The 23,470-nt window shown below is 42.4% G+C and overlaps 2 protein-coding genes across 5 annotated transcripts in view; one reads left to right on the top strand and one right to left on the bottom strand.

Moving 5' to 3' along the window:
* The first annotated feature begins 15,263 nt into the window (after window positions 1–15,263).
* On the top strand, window positions 15,264–18,405 carry LOC115121676 (GTP-binding protein 10-like). Of its 2 annotated transcripts, XM_029650795.2 has the most exons (11): window positions 15,264–15,424; window positions 15,810–16,003; window positions 16,191–16,282; window positions 16,423–16,567; window positions 16,649–16,722; window positions 16,874–16,926; window positions 17,115–17,222; window positions 17,326–17,403; window positions 17,517–17,640; window positions 17,747–18,010; window positions 18,212–18,405. In XM_029650795.2, the coding sequence occupies exons 1-10, from the start codon at window positions 15,392–15,394 to the stop codon at window positions 17,986–17,988; spliced, it is 1,143 nt and encodes a 380-aa protein (XP_029506655.1). In that variant the 5' UTR covers window positions 15,264–15,391; the 3' UTR covers window positions 17,989–18,010; window positions 18,212–18,405. The 2 variants fall into 2 exon arrangements, with proteins under 2 accessions (XP_029506655.1, XP_029506654.1); XM_029650794.2 differs by having other exon boundaries at window positions 17,747–18,405.
* A 60-nt stretch (window positions 18,406–18,465) lies between these two features.
* LOC115121677 (disintegrin and metalloproteinase domain-containing protein 22-like) overlaps window positions 18,466–23,470 on the bottom strand; it is a 179,485-nt gene continuing 174,480 nt past the window's right edge. For all 3 annotated transcript variants that reach the window (XM_065027742.1, XM_065027744.1, XM_065027743.1), the window contains one exon: window positions 18,466–23,365. In XM_065027742.1, coding sequence (XP_064883814.1) covers window positions 23,345–23,365 — 21 coding nt within the window. In that variant the 3' untranslated portion in view covers window positions 18,466–23,344. The remainder of the gene's footprint in view (window positions 23,366–23,470) is intronic.

The raw sequence follows: 23,470 nt of genomic DNA, 5'->3' as shown, positions 1-23,470 counted from the left end.
ATTGTATTATGGCGGTCCGCAAACAAGCGTTAGAGGTGCATGCCGCCACCTACTGTAGGGTGGTAAGGGTGGAAAAAGATCAATTTGACAAAATAAAAAGACATCATACAAAATTGTCCTACTTAAATTAGTACACTGCTAAGAACTTAAGCATTACGAAACGTAATATTCGATCAAATATACCTTACGTAGCAAATGAGCTATTCATTTTTTTAGTTGACAAAATCTGACACTCATTGATCGCCATTCAAAAACGTATTGCTTTGTAGGCGAAACAAGGAAAAATCGCCAGCTGGTGGAGGGTGACAGATTTTACGCCGAGTTGGGCATCTCTCTTCCTCTCTGGTTTGACTTCAGCGTCACATCGAAACTCGTTCATTCGCGCTGCACTGGTAGGGCATGTGTAGGGCGCGAGCGGTAGCGCAGGTATAGGGCGCGAGCACATATTCGTAGGCTCGGCAAAGAGCGCGCGCTCAGACCATCGCGCGGCTTCTTCTGGTTCAAGAACGGGAAAAATTGATCAATTTGATGACGCTAGATTGTAGTTAACATTCATAGTGGGGTGGCAGGTGACCTAGTGGTTAGAGGATTGGACTACTAACCAAGGTTGCAAGATCGAATCCCCTAGCCGACAAGGTAGAAATCTGTCGTTCTGCCCCTGAAAAAGACAGTTAACCCACTGTCCCTAGGCCGTCATTGAAAATTAGGATTTGTTCTTTAACTGACATTGAAAATGAAATTAATAAAAAAATACAATATTGGCAGGAAATCCATATATGGGCCCAGACACCCATATTGGAACAGTGGGCTACTAGCAAGGAACTCCTTAAATGGTCATAGTGTGACCATGCCAATTTGCTCACCTACATCCAATCTTCATTAGCTACAAGTCAATCTCAATAATCAACCACCCTCATAGTATTTAAACTGCATCCATCTTCATGCCTTTGTACATCAGTCTTACAAACAGTCTGTATGACAAATGCATGCTGTTTCTTGACTCTACACACCCTGTGCTAAGGCAGGCCAGCTCAACCCTGGTCCATGACTGGCTACACTTGGGGGTTAGCACAACCTCGACTCCTCAGGCTTCTTGCACAATGGGAGCAGCCAGCTCAACCTTGGTTCCCTTCTGGGAGGGGCCACTACGGCTGGAGGTTGACCCTGCCAGCAGGCTCAGCACAACTACTTGTTGTGCAAATGGAGGCTGACCCAGCCTGGAGGCCAGATACCAACCCCAATCCATGAGTGGGGGCTGGCCTCCCCGACCACCATCCACATCAACCCTCATGCCAATCAATGCTACCCCTTCCAACGGGTTCGTCAGATGGTGAGAAGCCAAACTTGTGAAATTTGTGACAATCATCTAGGCCCTATTGGTCCCCAAGAACACCAAATGTTTCTTTGACATACCAATAGACCCAATAAAAATCTATTCTGAACAAAAGTGTAAATGCAACATGCAATCATTTGAACAATTTTACTTACAGTTCATATAAGAAAATCTGTCAATATTTAAATAAATAAATTAGGCCTCTAATCTTTGGATTTCACATGACTTGGCAGGGGCGCAGTCATGGGTGGGCATAGGCACACCCACCTGGAGCCAGGCCCAGCCAATTAGAATGAGTTTTTCCCCACAAAAGGGTGACTGATCTCAGATGATACCGCAGGTGAGGAAGCCTGTTGTGGAGGTCCTGGGCTGGCGTGGTTACACATGGTCTGCAGTTGTGAAGACGGTTGGACATACTACTAAATTCTCTAAAATGACATTGGAGGTGGCTTATGGTAGAGAAACTAACATTCCTGCAGTTAGCATGCCAATTGCACACACCCTCAACTTGACATACAGTGGTGCAAAAAAGTATTTAGTCACCCACCAATTGTGCAAGTTCTCCCACTTAAAAAGATGAGAGAGGCCTGTAATTTTCATCATAGGTACACTTCAACTATGACAGAACAAATGAGAAAGAAAATCCTGAAAATCACATTTTAGGATTTTTTATTAATTTATTGTCACGTTCTGACCTTTATTTCCTTTGTTTTGTCATTATTTAGTATGGTCAGGGCGTGAATTGGGTGGGCAGTCTATGTTTGTTTTTCTATGTTTTGGGGTATTTCTATGTTTCGGCCTAGTATGGTTCTCAATCAGAGGCAGGTGTCATTAGTTGTCTCTGATTGAGAATCATACTTAGGTAGCCTGGGTTTCACTGTGTGTTTGTGGGTGATTGTTCCTGTCTCTGTGTTTTGCACCAGATAGGGCTGTTTTGGGTTTTCACGTTTCTTGTTTTTGTTAGTTTGTTCATGTGAAGTGATTTATTAAAACATTAATCAAAATAACCACGCTGCGCTTTGGTCCGCCTCTCCGTCAATGGAAGAAATCCCTTACATTTATTTGCAAATTATGGTGGAAAATCAGTATTTGGTCACCTACAAACAAGCAAGATTTCTGGCTCTCACAGACCTGTAACTTCTTTAAGAGGCTCCTCTGTCCTCCACTTGTTACCTGTATTAATGGCACCTGTTTGAACTTGTTATCAGTATAAAAGACACCTGTCCACAACCTCAAACAGTCACACTCCAAACTCCACTATGGCCAAGACCAAAGAGCTGTCAAAGAACACCAGAAACCAAAGGTGGCCTTCTCTGCTGGTTTCAGGAAAAGTAGGACCTTTCAATACTAAAACCCAACTGATCTACACCAAGGTCTTCACAAACGTCAGCAACACCTACAACCCAAATACAGGTAGGTACTGCTTACACATCAATACACATGTCCAAGTGGGCCAGTGGCAGAGTCCACGATCACTAAACATGCTGCTCCAATGTCCATGGGCTTGTTCAACATTGCAGTCGACAGTGTAGGCGGCTGTCGACTGACTGATCTACAAATCAACTTGCATCATAAATAACTAGTCTATTTTATTTGTAGATCAGTCAGTCACAATTTACCCATGATACATTACGTTGTTGATGCTCTCCTACAAGGCCCATGAGAAAATGACAGTGTTGTTGTTCTCTCTCTGCTTCCTTCTGATGCAGGTATCTTCACAGCACCAGTGAGAGGAGTCTACTACTTCCGATTCTCTATGATTTCTAATGAAATCTCATTTAGTGGGGGTCTAAACATGTACAGGAATGGCCAGAGAATATTGCATAATGGTCAGTATTACAATGCTGGGAATGAGTATGTGTGCAATGGAGTGACTCTGCATCTGTAAAAGGGTGATACGGTCCATCTGCGCCTTCCCAACGGCTGGGCAGTGTATGACGATGGTTCTAACCACAGCACCTTCAGTGGCTTCCTGCTCTTCCCTGTGTGAGAATAATCTACTGGTATAAAGCCTCCTATGGGGCTCAATGTTATTTTGACATAGTCCTATACACTGATAAACATTCCAATGGACTGCCAAACGTTGGTTGCCAATAAATAACTTTGAGAAATATAAAGTGTGCAACTTTCTTTATTGTTATTTTTCAAAATGATTAACAACGCATCAGCTGAAAAGTAACATTGAGTTTCTTGAAAATGTGGCGATAATGCAGCAGACTTTCCTAATGCATATCACGGGGGTCCACACAACAGATGGGATATGAATTTAGGCTATAAACTTGACTTCAGACAACTTTTCAGTTTTGAATGTGTCTGACAAACTTGAATATCTCTTCAAAGAGTCACATTAAAGGCCATGTCCTCGGTGTAGGCTATTCATGGTGCTAAGAACTGTTCATACACATCCAATCTTTTTCAGCCACCTATTGGAGATAGGTAACACTAGATCGGGAGGGTGGTAGATTAGAATGGTTCATCTGAAACTCTTGTCACACTTGCAGTAGGTCTACGCATAGTCTTGTGCCTAAAGACAACACTCGCTCTATGCGTTATTCTGTGCATAATTTGGGGAGACTTCCATGACACGCAGCTTGGACAGCGTTGTGCTGAAGCCACGCTTCCCCCAGTCCGTGCGCGCGGGACAGCATGCAGTCCACGTACATGGCACAGAAGTGCTGCGTGAGCTCTAGGAACAGCTCGTTGTGCTTCTGCGACGTGCGCAGGTATGTCATGAAATCCCACAGTGCGCCCCGGCTGTCCGCCAGTCGCAGCCGCCGTGTCTGTATCACCATGAGGGAAGACAAGTCCCAGCAGCCGGAGTCGATCTCGTCCAGGTTACCCGGAGCCATGAAGCCGCCGAGCCCCACTCCCCCGGCCCGTCGGTTCCGATCAAAAAGTTGGGCATGGTGTTGGAGGAGGCGGTGGAGAGAGTCAGGAGAATACAAAGGCACTGGAGAAGTCTCCAGCCATGGAGTAAAACCATCAGATTGGTGCGATAGGAGAGAGAGAGAGCCCTGAGTGGCAAAGAGATGGGAATGCAGAGACATTTACATCATTACATTTAAGTCATTTAGCAGACGCTCTTATCCAGAGCGACTTACAAATTGGAAGGAATGACAAATAGCCTAAGAGAAAGACGGCTAAAGTAAAATATAGTCTACCGACCTACTGTGACAGATCATATGGCCATCAGACACACATTTAGAAACAGAAAATGTGAGAAGTGAAATCAGAGGTGTGCATAATTGTCTCCCTCTCAAAGAAATACTTCCATAGCCTCTATAGGCTATGAACAAAATATAGGATACTTGTTATGTTCCTATCAGCTGTTGCAGTTTTTAAAACCACCACCTAACGCGAGTGCGTATCCAGTGTGGTTCACTGTGTGGATGTATTGACTGACTGATAGGTGAGAATTGTCTGTTAATTGAATGATTAGAATATTCCGCCCTGAAACATATGAATGTATGGAATTGATTAGAATGTATACAATCATAATCAATAAATGTGTAGTCCTAGTCAGAATTAGGGTAAAACAATATGTCTTTATGGTATTTTAAACACAGACTGCCTGAGCTTGGTGCCGACCCGACTAGAGATTTGGGAGAGAACGGGGAGTACGTCTCAAGGACAAGGCCACTAATCTCTGTCGGATGGGTAGTGAGACAGACAGTGTGTGCGTAGCAGGACATGTGTGTATGTGTGTGCGTATGGTTGTGTGAATGTGTGGGCGTGAGAAGTCAGTATAAAATTAATTGCTTTGTACTATTGTTAGCAATTGGATATGTAGATGGGTGAGCCGGTCAAGGATCGATTCAGACTAAGTGGTAAATTTTATGACAAGTAAACAGTTTATTCAGAGTGAAAATATGTAGTACAACGTAATTACGGCTCTTCCGTTAGTTCGTGTGGAACGGCAGGCAGAGAGAGCGTAAACAGTCAGCACAGCTCTTATATACGTCACAGAAAGTAGGTTGACCCTAGGAAGATCGGATCTCCGGATTGGTTCAGCTGGTTGTAGTCTGTAGTCTTCCGCCATTGGCTCAGTTGTCTGTCCGTCATCGTAGGATCTTCTTCGGGCACACAGTGTTCGGTTAAAAAAAGGGAGATTATGTGTGTAATGTGGGAGCTATCCTGTAGGGGACCCCACAGGCTTTACTGTGAGTTGTAGCCATGTAATTAGCAGTAAGTTAGTCACCTGCATACGAAATAGCAATTCCTTACAAAACCCTCTCTTCACGTCTCACCAGAGACGTGACACAACCTAACTGGATCCAGACACAAAGAGAAACTTTTCCCATAAGGACTATGAAATAAGGCACGGTATTAAACAGAAATAGATATTTATGTATTACCATCATGTTCTCCATTCAATCCCACTATGTACTAAGTTGGCTACCAGCCACCTAGGAACTTACAACCCTCATTTAACAGAGCGGAGAACAGCTCAAAATAAAAGTAAAAATTATTGTCCACATTAGCCAACTTTTTCCAGCAGGAAAAAGTTTCTGATACCCTCTCTTCACATCTCCTAAGAGATGTGATATAGTCCAGATACATTACTCCAAGCAAAAACGAAGACATAATCCAAAAAGGAAAAATATCCTAAACTAGGTATGTCTATCCGGAAATGGCCCACAAAGAAAAATAATTTCCCCCTCTTCCCATCCCAGATGGGACACGACATACAATGGAGAAGCTTAATCAATAAAAGCAACTGGATCCCCCTTTTTACTCCTGCTAGGGTGTCACTCAATTATCCTTTATTTCAGCAGTCATAGCATTTCATGAAAATAATAAAACGTTTATTACTAATACCAAGTTATATATGCCTTTGTTGTATGCCTTTGTTCCCCCCAAGGGTGTCACTTATCAAAAACAGGATAAAACTTTATTGTTATTGACATGTAAGATGTAGGATAAAACTTTGGTCATGGAAAACAGAGTAAAGAATTATTAGAAACCATCTGGTCCTCTCAGCTACTCCTATCCTGTACCAGGTGGTACCAGTCCCATCCTCCCCTGAAAGCATGCGTCCGTATCAGCATCGCCAACTGGAGCATCAAGCAAAGGCATATGCCTGAAGCCCTCACCACATCTGTAACAGACTTCTCAAAACACGGTATGATGCAAGCAGCACATCACATCAATAACAAATAATACAAGAATTAGGGTCAGAAATCCAGTAACCATCCTACCAGTGCACTTACCAAACCAGGCCAAGAGAACAGACTCCTCCACCCCCCCCGTGGACCTCATCTTAGCAGATAGTGCATCAACCCCGCCTTAGATTGTGAAGTTTAAAAACTATCATCTGGACTGGTATTATTAGGAATATATGTGCAACATTGTTTACCGAACATCTTGCAGACGTCCCCTGACTGGCAAGAAGCATATCCAAGGCAAGTCTATCCTGTCTGGAAACCCCAAATGTGGCCTCAAGCTGTTCAGACATACTAGTGAGTGCATCACGGAGTAATTCACAAAACGCTGTTGATTATAGTAGATATAATTAATCCATGCAGTCTGTCCAGCATCCACCATGGCTGGACCCATAGTAGGTAGTAAGTGCCAGAGTCCATCATTCCTACCCAAGGCCTGAAACTCATGAGGAATCCCCACTGGCACTCCCAACAGGTTAGTGTGTATGTCAACTACATCCTCTGTCCATGGAGCACTACTACATCTGTCTCCCATGGGATGGAATGTTTTCAGGTCCCCTGGTTACAGAACTCAGCAGCTGTTCAGCAACAACATCAACAATGGTCAGTGGAATTATCAAACTGGTCAGACCACACGTACCTTGCCATTCTCCTCTAAGAATGGGTCTCAGCCCTCTTTTGGCTCCACTCATCCAACATACATCAGCCAGACCACTAGTTTGGTTTAGGCCTGTAACTGGCCAAGTGGAATTAATGGTTATGTTACTCCTGCAATCAGCTTCAGGCAATCTCCCATAATCAATGCCATTACCTGTACCCGTGATGCACTCGTAATTGCCCCCATATGCCTCAACACCCCAAGAGGCCCGATGAGGAGGTACTGCAGGAAACACAAGGCTCAAAGAGGAGCAGAGGGTTGAATTGGGCTTAACCTGGTAAAAACTTCTCAAAATACACAACCACCCCCCTCCTTCTCCTACAGCAAATGGGTGTGTAGCCAGAACAGGTCTATCATAACTTCAAATAATACAGTCCTTTCTTCTCAGGGTTTTAGCTGTGTACCTCATATAAGACAGCCACAAATTGTCCCTACTATCAAAACCAGTCTCAGTTTCTAATTGATCAATAGCCGAATAGTCTCTAACATTAATTACCTGAATGGTATTTTTAACACAGTGGTGGTAGAGGAGTGTGTCCGGTTACCTCTGGTCTTGGCAGTACCTTGATAGAAAACACACCCATCATGTCTGTCCTCGTCCTTTGTAGTCCGAGGGTGTGAGTTCCTGCATCAGAGAGCTTAATAGTTTTGATGGTTAGTAGGATTTCATCACCTTTACAAAGTTCAACATTGCTCCCAGGTTTCCCCATATCATGGAAAACCTATCCACCCTTGTGGGATCCCCCATGCTATAAGGATACCCTCTTCTCCAATCCTAGAACTGTCCGAAGTCGGTTATCATGTAATCTCTACTCTAACTTCTTGTCTACCCAGATCTAGGGATTTCTTATGCTTATTTTGGAACAAAATACACATCACTTAGCCAGAGCCAGACACATCTTCACTTCTATGAACAAAAACAGGGTGATAGGACAGGTAGGGTTACTTCATTCGAGAGTTGGCCCCGAATTCTGTTAATTCCAGTTCTTCTCCCGAACTCTGTTTATTGTCCGACAGTGAAAAATGTCTTACCCTTCCGCCGTGCGATATGAATCTGGGTAGCTCTTTCAGCTAGCTGTCACCAGGGGTCTCCTATGGTCCCCAAGCCTCTGGGACTGGATTGAGTGACTTCACCTGTAGTTCACCTGTAATGCATAAAATCCTGGACATACAGGCTTGGTTAACAAACAATTTCTCATATGTTTTATCTGATTATATCTTTAACTTCTATTCCCAATTGTTAGCTTACATTTTTTTTAGTATTTTTTTTTTAGTTTCTTATCCAATAAGCCCCATCCTATCCTAGACCACAATTTACCCATCCCCCTTTTGATACCTGACTCTGCCCAGGTATCAACCTTACCTACTCTAAATACTGACTTAGGTAAGATTAGTATATTATCCTTATGTCTGACATCATGAAGGAGCCCCTAGTTTTCCACATGTCCAATTCTCCCTTGGGCGTCAATCCAGTACCAATTCCCTGTCAAGTTTCTTATCTACTTAAGAACTATCTGCGCTACTTATATATTTTCTTAAATATATATTTACCAATTTAAACCTTTTCTCTCATATTTCTCAAATACCACTAAGCTTCTAACTGTTTCACTTTATCCAAAATCATGTCTATGAGTGTCAATCTCTAAAGTCCTTACATTTCCTTAATCAACCTAACAATAATCCTAAATCATCACAGATGTCCTATATACCTGTTAAATTTAATACTATTTCTTTTTTTTTTTAAACCCCTAATGGTCAAAAAAAAATTCAAAACAAATGCTTATCATATCAAAATCCTTCCTTCAAGGACTCTCAGTATTCTATCTGACAATAACATGAATTTAATATATGTTGCAGAGTGCAGAATTCCTTGTCTACAGTGATTTATCACCCCTAAGAACTGAAACTTATTTTTCTATGTAATTCCCTGCCCTATTGGCTTAATATATATCCTATCCTAACCTCCTAACCTAAACTCCTTTATAATGAATTTACCTTAAAACTAGTACTCAATATGACCACATTCATTATACCAATGACTCTCCCCAAGGCTGATCAGACCTTAGAAGACAGTCATGATAAGGTCCATGAGTCAACCCACCCTTTTATAGTCAAGTTCTATACTACACTAGACATATTAAAGAACCCTTTATCCTTAAAATCCAAATTCACTTGTGTAATTTAAAACTCATAAAATAAAAACTCATAAAGTTCCATATTTGAGCGTGTCTCTTTAAAATACCTTTGCACCAAAACAAATAGTCCTAACAAATTTTTTATGTGTATATATTTGCAAACCTTAATGATTAATCAAAACATCCAGGCCTTTCCAATTTGGTCATTTATGGCCTCATTCTCCCCAAGATTATAATCCCTGATATTTAATAAAAATAACGTATTTTCCCTTGGCTACTTCAACTCACATTTACATCTCAATAAAACAAAACACCATCTGCGTGTTCCTCAAGGAAAAACAACTTGCCCCTGTTACGTATGTCTACGTATCAAGGGAAGTGTTCAAATAACCAAATTCAACCTCGCTAGTTTACCGAAACATGTACAATGTTTTACCATAGAGGTTGCTTTTCACCATTAATACCCTGACACCGTTCCACATAATGGAAACAGTGCTCAAATTCACTGGTGCTATTCAAACGATCAAACCAAGAATCAACAACCATCAGAATCCACCATCACGATGTTTTATGACTCAGACATCCAATCCCTCTCTCTCACGGCCCAATTACAGTCCAAATAAACGCCACAAATCAATGATACCCACCCAGCGAATCAGCTGCTAGTTTTTAGCATCTTTCCTGACGATTTACATACTCCTTTTAAAGGACACTAACCATTTTCTCTGTCACCCCCAGTCAAGACATAATTTCCGTGGCGACGGAAACCTCGCGAGTGATGTCATCAACAAGCGCTCAATCTTGACTCATTTCGCAACGATTTTCAACTCATTGTAAATAATGGTTGGCCTTCTGCAACAACAGTATTTCGGGTTCGATAAACCAAACCTAATTTATCACATCTGTTGAATCCTGATTTAGAGTTTACAACATCAATCAACATCTCTCAATTCGCTAATCTTATAAAAACATTTCGATGGACACAAATCTATCGTAATTGTTCCCTCGTTATTATTCAGAATTAATTTGATTTAAGTTACTGTCTCGTCTTTGAATTAGCATTTTAATTACGACTCTTTTCCCAATGTATTATTCCCAACAAATCATTTAGTGAACAGACATCGCCTTGCATCAAAATCTCCGTTCTTATATTAAGTTGAATGAATTAGTCTTTCAATTTGAACCAAACAAACTATTTAAAACGTTCAGTTTATATCTTATACCAATACTAGTGACTATAACTTTCTCTGCAAAACAACCAGTTCAATTACAACCAAAAACTCAAGACATATATAACTATTCTTTACACCTCAGCTGGGAACCGAAACCCGGCCTCCCACGTGGCAGGCGAGAATTCTACCACTGAACCACCAATGCTTATGGAACTGAGATTCTCCGCAAATAGACCCAATTTTCAGTTATCTGCATTTGTTACTCCGGCATCTGAACAACAGAAAACAGCACCAACCTAAACGCCCAAAGTTTTCCCTCAATCAGGATTCTCATCAATCTCGCTCCCTTCGTATCTGACCCCTCTTTCTTAAATACGTGATTTTTGTTCTTTTCTGCCTCTTTCTCTCTATGTAACCACCAACAATCTTAATGGAAACAATTACAACCACCTTGCATTTTAATATAAACAGTTACAAATAGACAAAACAAGACAAAACATACAATTACAGGTTATATCTCTGACCTCTATTAATTCGACCCCTATCAGACCGAGCTAAGCGGATTTACTGGATAGAATTCAACTCTAGAATCCAATTCTATCCCCTACTGATCCCTATCGAATTTAACCCCTATCAGAATTAATTAATACACGTTATCTCTCTGACCCCTGAAAGCCGACCCCTATCGGCGATTCTCTTATCAGTCTAGCCTCGACCGGTTCCCGGGACAAAATTGCAATTTCTCCCCTCGGCGTTAGGTTTACTGATCTCTATTCCCGACTCTTATCAGTGAATTTCTCAGACTCGCCTCTACCGGTACACGGGACAAAATTGCAATTTCTCCCCCTCGGCGTTAGGTTTCTGACTGATCTCTATTCCCGACTCTTATCAGTGAATTTCTCAGACTAGCCTCTACCGGTACACGGGACAAAATTGCAATTTCTCCCCCTCGGCGTTAGGTTTCTGACTGATCTCTATTCCCGACCCCTATCGTGCTAACCCCTATCAGCATTGATGCGCATGTCCAACCCCTATCGGAACTGAATTTATATATGTCCGACCCCTATTGGAACTTTTTAGGCCTTTAATTGATCTCTCATCAATTGAAAGCTATCAGACTGTGACTGATATCTCATCAGTGATTCATATCACACCGGCCGTCGCCGGGTCGTTACTAGATATGTTCACTACACTGTTCTTTCGACTCGTCAGCAAATTATAAATTTACACAAGAATTCATACTTACTCGGAAATACTGATCGAAATTTAGGCAGACTATACGACAATATGCAAAGTTTGATTTAACAGGTTTTGCTTACCTTATTTATGGTGCACCTTTAGATCAGTTTCCCGAGTTGAGTAGAATTGTTGTCCACCCCCCGAAAATCAAATCACCCGTCCTTCTCGGATCTTCCTCTCCACGCGCTCACCCCTCTCTCACATCCAATCTGCTCGCTTCGATTGGACCGTTAGTTAACCATCCTCTGCTACCATTTCTGTTAGCAATTGGATATGTAGATGGGTGAGCCGGTCAAGGATCGATTCAGACTAAGTGGTAAATTTTATGACAAGTAAACAGTTTATTCAGAGTGAAAATATGTAGTACAACGTAATTACGGCTCTTCCGTTAGTTCGTGTGGAACGGCAGGCAGAGAGAGCGTAAACAGTCAGCACAGCTCTTATATACGTCACAGAAAGTAGGTTGACCCTAGGAAGATCGGATCTCCGGATTGGTTCAGCTGGTTGTAGTCTGTAGTCTTCCGCCATTGGCTCAGTTGTCTGTCCGTCATCGTAGGATCTTCTTCGGGCACACAGTGTTCGGTTAAAAAAAGGGAGATTATGTGTGTAATGTGGGAGCTATCCTGTAGGGGACCCCACAGGCTTTACTGTGAGTTGTAGCCATGTAATTAGCAGTAAGTTAGTCACCTGCATACGAAATAGCAATTCCTTACACTATACACGCCAGAACGTTCTCTGAATAAACTGTACTAACCTTTTGCATAAGCTGAGTCTTTGACTAATTATTACAGTTTTTTTCGATTGCTAAACGACAGTGGGCACAACTGGAGTCACATGTGCAAAACTCTAACTACAGTCTGCACTACCAACAGTCACCTGAGCTAAACAGTTCACATCACCTGCAAAACTCATTCCAAGCAACACAACTCTTAACACATGGCTCAAAACACGCTCAGTGCAGCCAAACACTATGCACAACCCTCACTGAGATAACACACACTGTCACTCAGAACACACTGAGAGTAAAAACACTAGCATCAAACACCAATACAGAAAATACTAACTTTTCATCTTTACAGTTTGAACAATTTCAGTGACTTCATACAAAGTAATATTTTCTTAAAAGAAAAGAGTGACATTCTTTCACATGATTTATTAATTTTTTTAGAACATAACAATTCTTTAAGGTAAATGAAAATTAGCAGTTTGCTTCAATAGTCTGTAGTAATTTACGGAATTACAGTAATGACAAAAAAAAGTAGAAACTAAAAGTACATACTGTAATTCAAACAAATAATTGAGGGGCTAATCCTGCCTCTCTCTAGCATCAGGCCACAGGTTTTCTTCAACATCACATCTAATGTTTTCTCTTGCCATGCACCTGGGGAAGAACCTTCTGGAGTGCCTTATCCATCCCTGGCAGTCCTCTGGACTCGTGTCCTCACATCCGGCACGCATGGCTTCCAAAAGAGACATTTGGTCATGTGGGTGGTGACCAAACACTTTCCACCTCCAGGCAGAGAAAAACTCCTCTATTGGGTTGAGGAAGGGTGAATATGCAGGCAGGTACAAAACCATAAATCTGTGATGTGCTGCAAACCAATCTGTGACAGCTGCAGAGTGGTGAAAAGCAACGTTATAGAGCTGTTCTAGGAAAGCTATAAGCCTTTCTGTGTTGTATAGGCCAATGAGTGGTGTGTTGAGAAGCAAACCATCATTGGCCATTGCAGCACACATGGTGATATTTCCCCCCCATTTGGCCTGGAACCTCCACAGTGGCCCTTTGACCTATAACATTCCTTCCTCTGCGCCGTGTTTTGGCAAGGTTAAATCGAGCTTCATCGATAAATACAAATGAATGTGGTCTTTCCAGTGCTTCCACCTCCATTACTCTCTGAAAAACAGTAAGTGCACAGTTTTACTGTAGAAATGCTAGTGTTTTTTTTTACTGTAAATATTTTGTATAGCTGTGTACGTAGCCTCAGACGTCTTACCTGGACATATTGGTATCTTTGCTCTTTTACCCGTTCACTGTTTCTCTCGAACGGTACAATGTATAACTGTTTAATTGTAGGACTCTGTGTTTCTTTAGGACTCGAGCAATAGTTGTTGTGCTGACAGAATTAACCTTTTCAAATGTATCATTATCAGCCAGCACTCTATCTTGAATCTCCCGCAGTTTTATTGCATTGTTGACAACAACCATGTCAACAATAGCATTTTTCTGCGCATCTGAAAATATGTTTCCTCTTCCCCCTGTTGGGGGCAGCCTTTGGGTCCTGTTGTAAAAATATATTTTACAGTCAAACTTACTGTAATATATATATGTGTAAATATTCTATAATTGCAATACAAAATAGATTCCTGTAATGTTTTCATTTACTGTAAGGATGTAACTCTCACCTGTTTGCATGATGGAAAATTCACATTACAGATGCCACTGTGGATCTTTGCAGATTGGGTTGCACCCTCAACCCTGCCTCTCTCAATGAGAGACCATGGTTCACGACATGGTCTATAAGTGTAGCCCTTATTTCATCTGAAATAACAGCTCTTTGTCTTCTTTGTCTTCCTCCACGCATCCGCCCTCTCCCTGCCACCCTTCTCCCTCCACGAACCCATCTTCCTTGTTCCATTTCCAAAAGGAGTCTTTCTGAGCTCTACCTATATATACTGTAATATGTGTGTGTGTTCACTAACAAGTCTAAAACAAGACACCTGCTTAGCCTTTCAGCTGAAATTGCAATCAGCAGTGTTTGAAAGGCACAAGGCTGAAATCTATTCCGTTTTGAATGTGTGGTTCACAGTTTTGACAGCAGTGTGTTAGCATTTGAACAAAGTGCTGTAAATCCACAGTGTTGTGCAGGTTGTGGTTAAAGTCATGGGATAAGTGTGTAGAGTTTTGAAAACTGTGTTCAAGCAATGAAACACGAACTAGAGTTTGGTCCACATGAACTGCTGCTGTGCAGACTGTAGTTAGCGAGTTTTGCACATGTGACTCCAGTTGTGTCCACTGTCGTTTAGCAATCGAAAAAAACTGTATTATACCCATGGTCTTACAAACCTCGGGAATTGGTCAGAGCTATTGTTTGTAAGTTATTATCATTAGGATAGAAAATTACCTTGACACTGACTCACAAGTCCACTCCATGGCGGAGCTCTTTAGAGTTAAACACCGCGCGCACCTCATACCCTGTCATAGCCTACATGCAAGTAGCGCACGAGCTGACAGTTGACCAGGGATAGCCTATGAACAAACATGATGTCTGACTGATTGACCAACTGACTGACTGAATGGATGAATGAATGAATTTGGGGTAGGGTATGCTATAAAATGATAAACAAATAGGTCCTAACATAAAATGACCTAGCCTATACTAGTGGTGTTTTTGAAAGTTTATCAAAGGGACGTAACCAAATGATTGTTCAAAACACTGTGATTTCTTTGTAGACTAGGACTACAGGTAAAACCCCACAACATAGCCTAATATTTTGTGTGCATAGTTCAGCTGGGGAGGAGAGGGAGGCGGGACTAGCTACGTTGACTGACGCTGACATCATCGAAAGCCCCGTTTGCTGTTTCCTGTTCCACCACCAAACAACCTATAACAACACATGTGAACGACTAATCTGACGTCTTCAGGCAAAAATGCCACAAACGGTCAACTGTAACTTCTAAATATTTACTCAAAATGGTTTGGATCAGTAGGATGTGTTGTCGGAAGGTTAGTAACCCACTGTTACATCGTAGTTCGCTAACAAGCTAAGTTAGCTATACCAAATATATTTATAATTATAACTAACCCCTCCTGTTTGTGGCTCTACTATCCAGGTAGGCATGCTAGCTAGCTTAGTTTGCTAGTCGTAGGTGGTCTTCTGTTGCCCTTCACGGTCAGTTTCGTAGACAGGACTAGTTGGTTGTGGTGTTCTATCAGTTTTACATGGTCGTTTCTACAATGAACTTGCTAGTTATGGAAAAGGCTACACAGCTAAACTTACCGTTACTGTCCACGTCATTGTAGAAGACATTACAATATATTAGTGTTGTAGATACTTCAGTTGTCTGACGCAAAGTGTGAAATGATGTCATCACTACTCTCTTTCCTCCAGTACGGTAACTTCGTGGACAACCTGCGTCTGTATGTGCGAGGGGGCAGTGGGGGGATGGGGCTGCCCCGTCTGGGGGGTCAGGGGGGGAAAGGGGGAGACGTGTGGGTGGTGGCTCAGAAGGAGATGACTCTGAAGAGGGTCAAGGATAAGTACCCCCAGAAACGCTTCATCGCTGGAGTAGGAACCAACAGCAGGTATGTCTGGACCACAACTCACTGGGTGGACGGTGAACTCACCGGTAGATCACTTACATATGTAGGCGGCACACATATTGGATAATGCACAAAAGCATTGTACAACAATTATGGCCAATATCCCTTTTGGAAGAATCATGACGTGAATTGCCAGCAATTGTGTGTGTGTTTTCGCGTGTGTGTGTAGTGTCCGTGCTCTGAGGGGGCAGAAAGGAGAGGACCAAGAAGTCTTGGCTCCTCCTGGCATTACTGTCACCAATGATGATGGAATGGTCCTCGGTAAGTCTTTACACATGATACACCTCCTTCACTGACACAAGGCACTGTGTATTGGTTGAAGATGATCTAGATGTCTGCACTCAGGATGAGAGTGTTGGGTGTAAATTTAACTGACCATAGCTCATCAATCCCCTCCATAGGTGAGCTGAACACTGAGGGAGATCGTGTGCTGGTGGCCAGAGGGGGTCAAGGAGGCTCCTACCACTCAGAGTTTCTGCCCAGTAAGGGCCAGACCAGACAGATACGACTGGACCTCAAACTCATTGCTGACCTCGGCCTGGTGGGGTGAGACAGGACACACACACACACACACACAATCATACAGGAACATATTGACTTCATGATTTCTCCCTCCATCATTACCAGGTTCCCCAATGCGGGAAAATCCTCTCTACTGACCGCCCTGTCTCACGCCAAACCCCAGATTGCCAGCTATGCCTGTGAGTATTGAGTATATATGTACACACCACATCCCTCTGAAGTGAATGTTCCATATATTACCCAGTTTTTTGTCAAATGTTTGAGTGGAGGATGACACCATGATGTTTGAGTTATTTATGAATGGTAAATGTTTGTGTTGTCGTTCTGCAGTCACCACTCTGAGACCGGAGATTGGCAAGGTCATGTATGAAGACCATAAACAGGTAAGAGAAGCAGATGAGGTCACTTCCTCCCTTTTGTGCGAGTCAATATTTTCCTTCACCTGATTGGTTCATTCTCAAGATTGTCTTCTGGTTTGTCCATACTCGGTGTTCTCTCTCCTCTCATTGGTTCAATCTGAGTTCTCTCCTCTGATTGGTCCATTTGGTGTTCTGTCCTCGGATTGGTGTAGATCTCAGTGGCAGACCTCCCAGGGCTGATAGAGGGGGCCCACATGAATAGAGGCATGGGCCACCAGTTCCTCAAACACGTTGAGAGGACCAGACAGCTGCTCTTTGTGGTTCGACATAAACACAAACACAATTTATGGTCAAAGTCTCAAGGAGATTTGTGGTGCGAAAACCTCTAGCTGTAATACTGATGAAGTCTCTCTCTGGTCATAGGTGGACGTTTGTGGTTTCCAGCTGGCAAGCAAAACGCCCTTCAGGTCTGCTTTTGAGGCTGTTCAACTTTTAATTAAAGTGAGGCTAGCAGGACACATCTACACAGAAACCTCTCCCTCCTCCCTCCGAGCACCAGTATCATAATATTTTCTCTCTCTCCTTATCCCACTCTCTCTCGACCCCTCCTATAGGAGTTGGAGCTGTATAAGGAGGATCTCCCGTGTAAGCCTGCTGTGTTGGTGGTCAATAAGATGGACCTGCCTGATGCAGAGGACAAACTCGCAGAGCTGCAGGAGCAACTCCTAAACCCACACAGTAATCTAATGATATACATAGATTATATAAACTTAGGTAATTAAGGTGTACGATCTGTGACATTAGACTACTCATAGTGCCCCCCTGGTGTGCTTCTCCCTTTCAGAGTTCTCTCACTTGTTACCCGACGATATGCTTCCTAAGAACAACATGGTCTTCAGACACGTGGTTCCTATCTCAGCTGCCACCGGTTTTGGCATCGCACACCTCAAGACCTGTATCCGCCAATCACTAGACAAGGATGCCTCTATGGCAACGGACTCCCTGCACCGTGATAGGCTACAGGCGCTGAGAGGGGCGGTCCCAGCCAAGAACACACTCACATGGGGCCCCACCGCCTCAGTTTGAGCTGAACTGTGGAACATTCAGGGTTAGTATGTTCTGCAGTTTTGAAAAAGGGTTTGAACTTGATTCATGTTCACTCAGCCTGGAATGTTTTCAATATTGTGGAAGTCAGGGTGATGTTCCTACCTATCATACTCTAGGTAGGATGACTCCTCGACATTCATCCTGGCTCTGCACTCTGCTTGAGACTATTTATGGAAAACACTAACGATGATGTCACCCACAGTCATAACCCAGGCGAGGGTGTTGCCGTCCTGCCTTCCCCTTATGACCACACTATGGACAGAGTTACAGAGGTTGAGGAAGAGGGCTGACAAAATGGGGGGGCGGTACATTTGTGTTTTTCTGCTGGATGTTGTCTCTGACTGTTTGATGTAATATGTTGCTTTTCCACCATGTAGTAATAAACATGTTAATTAATGCTGCCTCCTTTAGCATTAACCTCACCTTAAGGGAAACTAAACATACATACACAGAAAATATTGATGAAAGTTTTATTTTATATTAAATATATTGCAATACTGAATGATATTGTAAGAAAAACAAATATGGGCATTGGTTTTTGCATTGTCAGTCTATGTACAGCATACAGTAAAAGACAAGTGCTGTAATTATACAGTGGGGTCTTAATGATTGACACCCTCCATAAAGATGAGCAATAATGATTGTATGAAATAATTCAACTACTAAGCTATATTGTATTTTTTTAAGGGGGAAACGATTGATTTATACCAATAACAGTTGCTCAGTGAAAGATTGTTTAACACGTAATAATTATTTTTCTCAAAGGAATGTCAAATTTGACACCCCTAAAGATTCTTAGAAATAAAGTCAGTCCAAAATAAATTTGGTCCCGTATTCCTAGCACGCAATGACACATTTTTGTTGCATCCAACAAGTTTTTAGAGTCACAAGCTTGGTGTGGTCATTGTGTGCTGTAGGAATATGGGACCGAATATGAAACTTTTGACTACTTTATAAGAACGCTTTGGCGTTTCAATCATTCTGACCCCTAACCTTTTGAGGTAGATCTTTCTCTGAGCAAAATTATTTTTATCAAATAATATAATTTCCCAATTTTGTTTTGTTACATACAATTTAGTTCAGTATTTGAATTATCATTATTGCCCATCTTTATGCAGGGTGTCAATCATTTGGGACTGTATATAGATTTTGTAGCGGTACATATGAGGGTTAAGGTCACAGTAGGAGCATACTACAGCAGGATGGGACTGCATGGTGCATTCAGAGGCCTGATATAACCTACGTCTCAGTAGACTGCATGGTGCATTCAGAGGCCTGATATAACCTACGTCTCAGTAGACTGCATGGTGCATTCAGAGGCCTGATATAACCTACGTCTCAGTAGACTGCATGGTGCATTCAGAGGCCTGATGTAACCTACGTCTCAGTAGACTGCATGGTGCATTCAGAGGCCTGATATAACCTACGTCTCAGTAGACTGCATGGTGCATTCAGAGGCCTGATATAACCTACGTCTCAGTAGACTGCATGGTGCATTCAGAGGCCTGATATAACCTACGTCTCAGTAGACTGCATGGTGCATTCAGAGGCCTGATATAACCTACGTCTCAGTAGACTGCATGGTGCATTCAGAGGCCTGATATAACCTACGTCTCAGTAGACTGCATGGTTCATTCAGAGGCCTGATATAACCTACGTCTCAGTAGACTGCATGGTTCATTCAGAGGCCTGATATAACCTACGTCTCAGTAGACTGCATGGTTCGTTCAGAGGCCTGATATAACCTACTTCTCAGTAGACTGCATGGTGCGTTCAGAGGCCTGATATAACCTACGTCTCAGTAGACTGCATGGTGCATTCAGAGGCCTGATATAACCTACGTCTCAGTAGACTGCATGGTTCATTCAGAGGCCTGATATAAACTACGTCTCAGTAGACTGCATGGTGCATTCAGAGGCCTGATATAACCTACGTCTCAGTAGACTGCATGGTGCATTCAGAGGCCTGATATAACCTACGTCTCAGTAGACTGCAATGTGCATTCAGAGGCCTGATATAACCTACGTCTCAGTAGACTGCATGGTGCATTCAGAGGCCTGATATAACCTACGTCTCAGTAGACTGCATGGTGCATTCAGAGGCCTGATATAACCTACTTCTCCACAGGCTACGGCTGGTACTTTGTTGTATTGATACATTCATGAATCTGTCCCTACTTTGGACGTTTCTCTGTGGGTCCGGTTGGGTTACGTCAGTCAAGCCACTAATACAGATAACACACATCAGACAGTTACATCTTGTTACCTGGACAGGTTCCACCTGCCACCATCTAATATACCTCAATCCTATGACCTGCAGGTAAATTATCATAGATGTCAGAATTAAGACAATATGATATTTAAAATATTGCTTGACAAGTATGATCCTTTATTTTCATATTACCACAGCCTAGGGAATCCCTTGGTCAAAACTCAAGTTACTAAGCACCAGCCAATCATATCGTAATTGAAATAAGACAAGAGTGATGATGAGAGCTTTAGTCAACATGCATTCACCTGCACAGATCTCTATAGCATAATGCACCCCATGTTGCCATAGCTGCGTCCCATCATAACATAGAAGACACGTACAGATCTTCACATGCCAGAGCAGTCCAAGACGAATGTGTGCTTTAAAAAACTAAAATGGCCGCATCATATCTCCGTTCCACTCAACGCACAGAAGAACAATAATGCAGTTGGTCTGTCTGAATAACGGCTGTACACAACACTGAGAAGTGAACATATAAAGGTACTTAAGAGTAAAAAAAAATACTTGAGACTTGTCATACAGTAGCAATATTAATGTGATATAGTGGTGATCTTAATATCTTTGCAGTCATAATGCATACAGTAGAAAATCAAAACTATCAGTGCCCACATTTTAAACTTAAGCATACGGAGTTAACATACAGCAGGCTTAACTGATATGGACAGTATAGTAACTACAGGATGGAGGTTGTGACTTCTGTACAAATAAGTTTCCCTTTAGCCACAGATCTAAGATCAGCTTTCCACTCCCCAATTCACAACATTTACCATCAGGGGGGTAAGATACAAAACTGACCTTGGATCAGTGACTAGGGACACTTTATCCTACTCTGCGTAGGTAAGAACCTGAATCTTAAGCCACATTTAAACCACTAGATTACTTGGGCCATTCATGAAAATGTTTGAGACCTGGTTGATTATGTTGAAAACCTGTTCACTACTGATATGGGGTTTATGGTATGAAATTCCAAGAAGATAACAGCAATTGGCAATCAAGGAAAAAGTATTTCAATGTCATGCTTATTTCGTATTACAGCCTCACAGACAGACTACCAGAGAACAGCGATAGTGTGCTAGCTAGTAGATCCATTGTCATTCTGTTGGTCTTGTAAATCTCAAACAGCAAGCACTGTACAGGACACTTCATCATCTACAGACAGCAGGGCAAACTTACAGTAGGAAACAAAACAAAAGCAAAAATGCACATTTTAATCATTTTATCCAAACAAATTCCAAATTCATCTGACACAATGTTCAGTTTCCACATTGTTATTCCCACATTGTCCAGTTGGATCTCAGTGGCGTTGTCGGTTCCAGTTGTATCTATCTGTTATGTCTGGTCTCACACTGTACACCAGGGGCGGACTGGGACCAGAAATCAGCTCTGGCATTTTAAACACAACGGCCCATTTCTTTCTTCGAGGCCCCCATTTTTAGCAAGATAATTATCATTTTGCCCCCCCAGAAAACAAGTAAGACAGGCCCACGGTGTTAAAAAATGGACCAGGCCATCTTGCATTTGCCCAAAATGCCAGATGGCCAGTCTGTCCCTGCTGTACAGACAGACCGTAGTGTGGAATGATTATAGTCACAGGACATTTCTCCAACTTCTCTAAATCACCATTACCAAATGAACATGAATATCACATCTAAAACTACAAAAGAACACTTGTTCTCTCCCCTCTGTAGCGAGGGAGGGCTCATGGGACTATCTTAGTTCAAATCATATTCATCATTATCAATATTCAAATGGATAAAATGCTCAGTTAATGTTATAAATCAATGACATTCTTAAGTTTACTGTCTTAATTATGACGGGCTGTGACTGAGTGCATTACTCAGAGAAAGGGATGACACAAAGAGGAAATATAGAACACTGTTTGTACATTCTGCTGTGGAAGAAAAAGAAAGCTGGAGTGTTCACACAGACACACGGGAGAGAAGAGAGAGAGTTCAGCCAGAAATGAAAAGAGAGAAACAGACAGAAAAAACAAGTACGGGGTCTCTACAAAGACCTACGGAGACCCTGTCTGTCTACAACACGAACCACAGCAGGAGGAGGATAGGGGGAGCATCCCTTCATCATTCGCCTCCCAGTAAGTAAAAAAGAAAAGCATACATTACTCTGCCTTTAAGCTGTACATATTTACAACGATAACCAAATCCTTCAGGAAAACCTGACACGGCGAAAGAAAGAGAACAGGGAGTGTCTAGGGTCTAAGGTCTAGGGTCTAGGGTCCATGTCAGGGGCAGTTGGCTAGTATAATGTGTGATACAGTTCATAATGAGTCGCTGATCACAGAGATAGAAGAAGCCTATAATGTAAAGAAAGCTTAAAGGCCTACAGTACGTATGACATCACCATCCCCCGCATGCTGTCCGTCCCAGACTTCTTCTTCTTTGTGACACTAGGAAGAGTTGATTAACAGGGGGTTCTCATGCATACAGTGTTGGAGTTTTCTACAGTAATTAAACAGCGTGCTTCAAAATGGTAGAGAAATCTGCCGATATGATAGCTGTCCGCGCCCCTCAACAGAGAGGAGCACCAATCAGAGGAGAGAGTTTACATAGGGGCAGGGCTAGAGGGGGGTTGGGGGGAGAGGTGAGTAAGGTAAGGTGGGACGGTTTGAGGGAGGAGCTAGAAGAGTGTGGTGGAAGCTGGGGGGATGTTGGGATGTTGGGAGTGGGGGAGACATCCACAACAAGGCCTCTCCTCTCTGTCTGCACCATTACCATCACAACAGCTTTGCTTTTTCCTCACCAATGAGTGAAGGGCTGATCTCTAGTGGATCTCCAACTAATCTGAAAGGGATCTTGTCTTGCCTCGTTCTGTCTTGGCTTGTCAGTGTAGGAATGACAGATGGCCCCTGTAGCGTCCCCTACTGAGCAGGTCAGGTCTGATGGACCTCGTACACACTCTCACACCTTCCTCCTCTTCATCTTCCTCTGCTTCTCTTTTCCGCTCATACCAGTTACTCACTGTTTTTCTTTGTATTTTTTAATTCATAGAAAAGTGGACGAAAATGTAGTTCTTATGTAGTTTTGCAGAGTAGATAACAGGAGTGTTATATTGAAGTCTCCCACAGCTGCAGGAAGAGAAACGAGATGAAGAGACAAAGACTATAATTAGATAATGGCTTCAGTACCTTAACTGCAGTTAACCCCACAATGCAATAGGGGTATTTATAGTA

This window comes from Oncorhynchus nerka, linkage group LG14 (genome assembly GCF_034236695.1).
Source record: "Oncorhynchus nerka isolate Pitt River linkage group LG14, Oner_Uvic_2.0, whole genome shotgun sequence".
In the NCBI taxonomy this organism is placed as follows: domain Eukaryota; kingdom Metazoa; phylum Chordata; class Actinopteri; order Salmoniformes; family Salmonidae; genus Oncorhynchus; species Oncorhynchus nerka.
The sequence above is the reverse complement of the archived record's forward strand: the minus strand, read 5'-3'. Positions and strand labels throughout refer to the sequence as shown.

Coding starts and splice junctions, on each gene's coding strand:
- LOC115121676 (XM_029650795.2), top strand. CDS start 15,392: ATGGTTTGGATCAGTAGGATGTGTTGTCGGAAG. Junction 16,004..16,190: donor GGAGTAGGAACCAACAGCAG/GTATGTCTGGAC, acceptor GTGTGTGTGTAG/TGTCCGTGCTCTGAGGGGGC. Junction 17,641..17,746: donor GCAACTCCTAAACCCACACA/GTAATCTAATGA, acceptor TCTCCCTTTCAG/AGTTCTCTCACTTGTTACCC.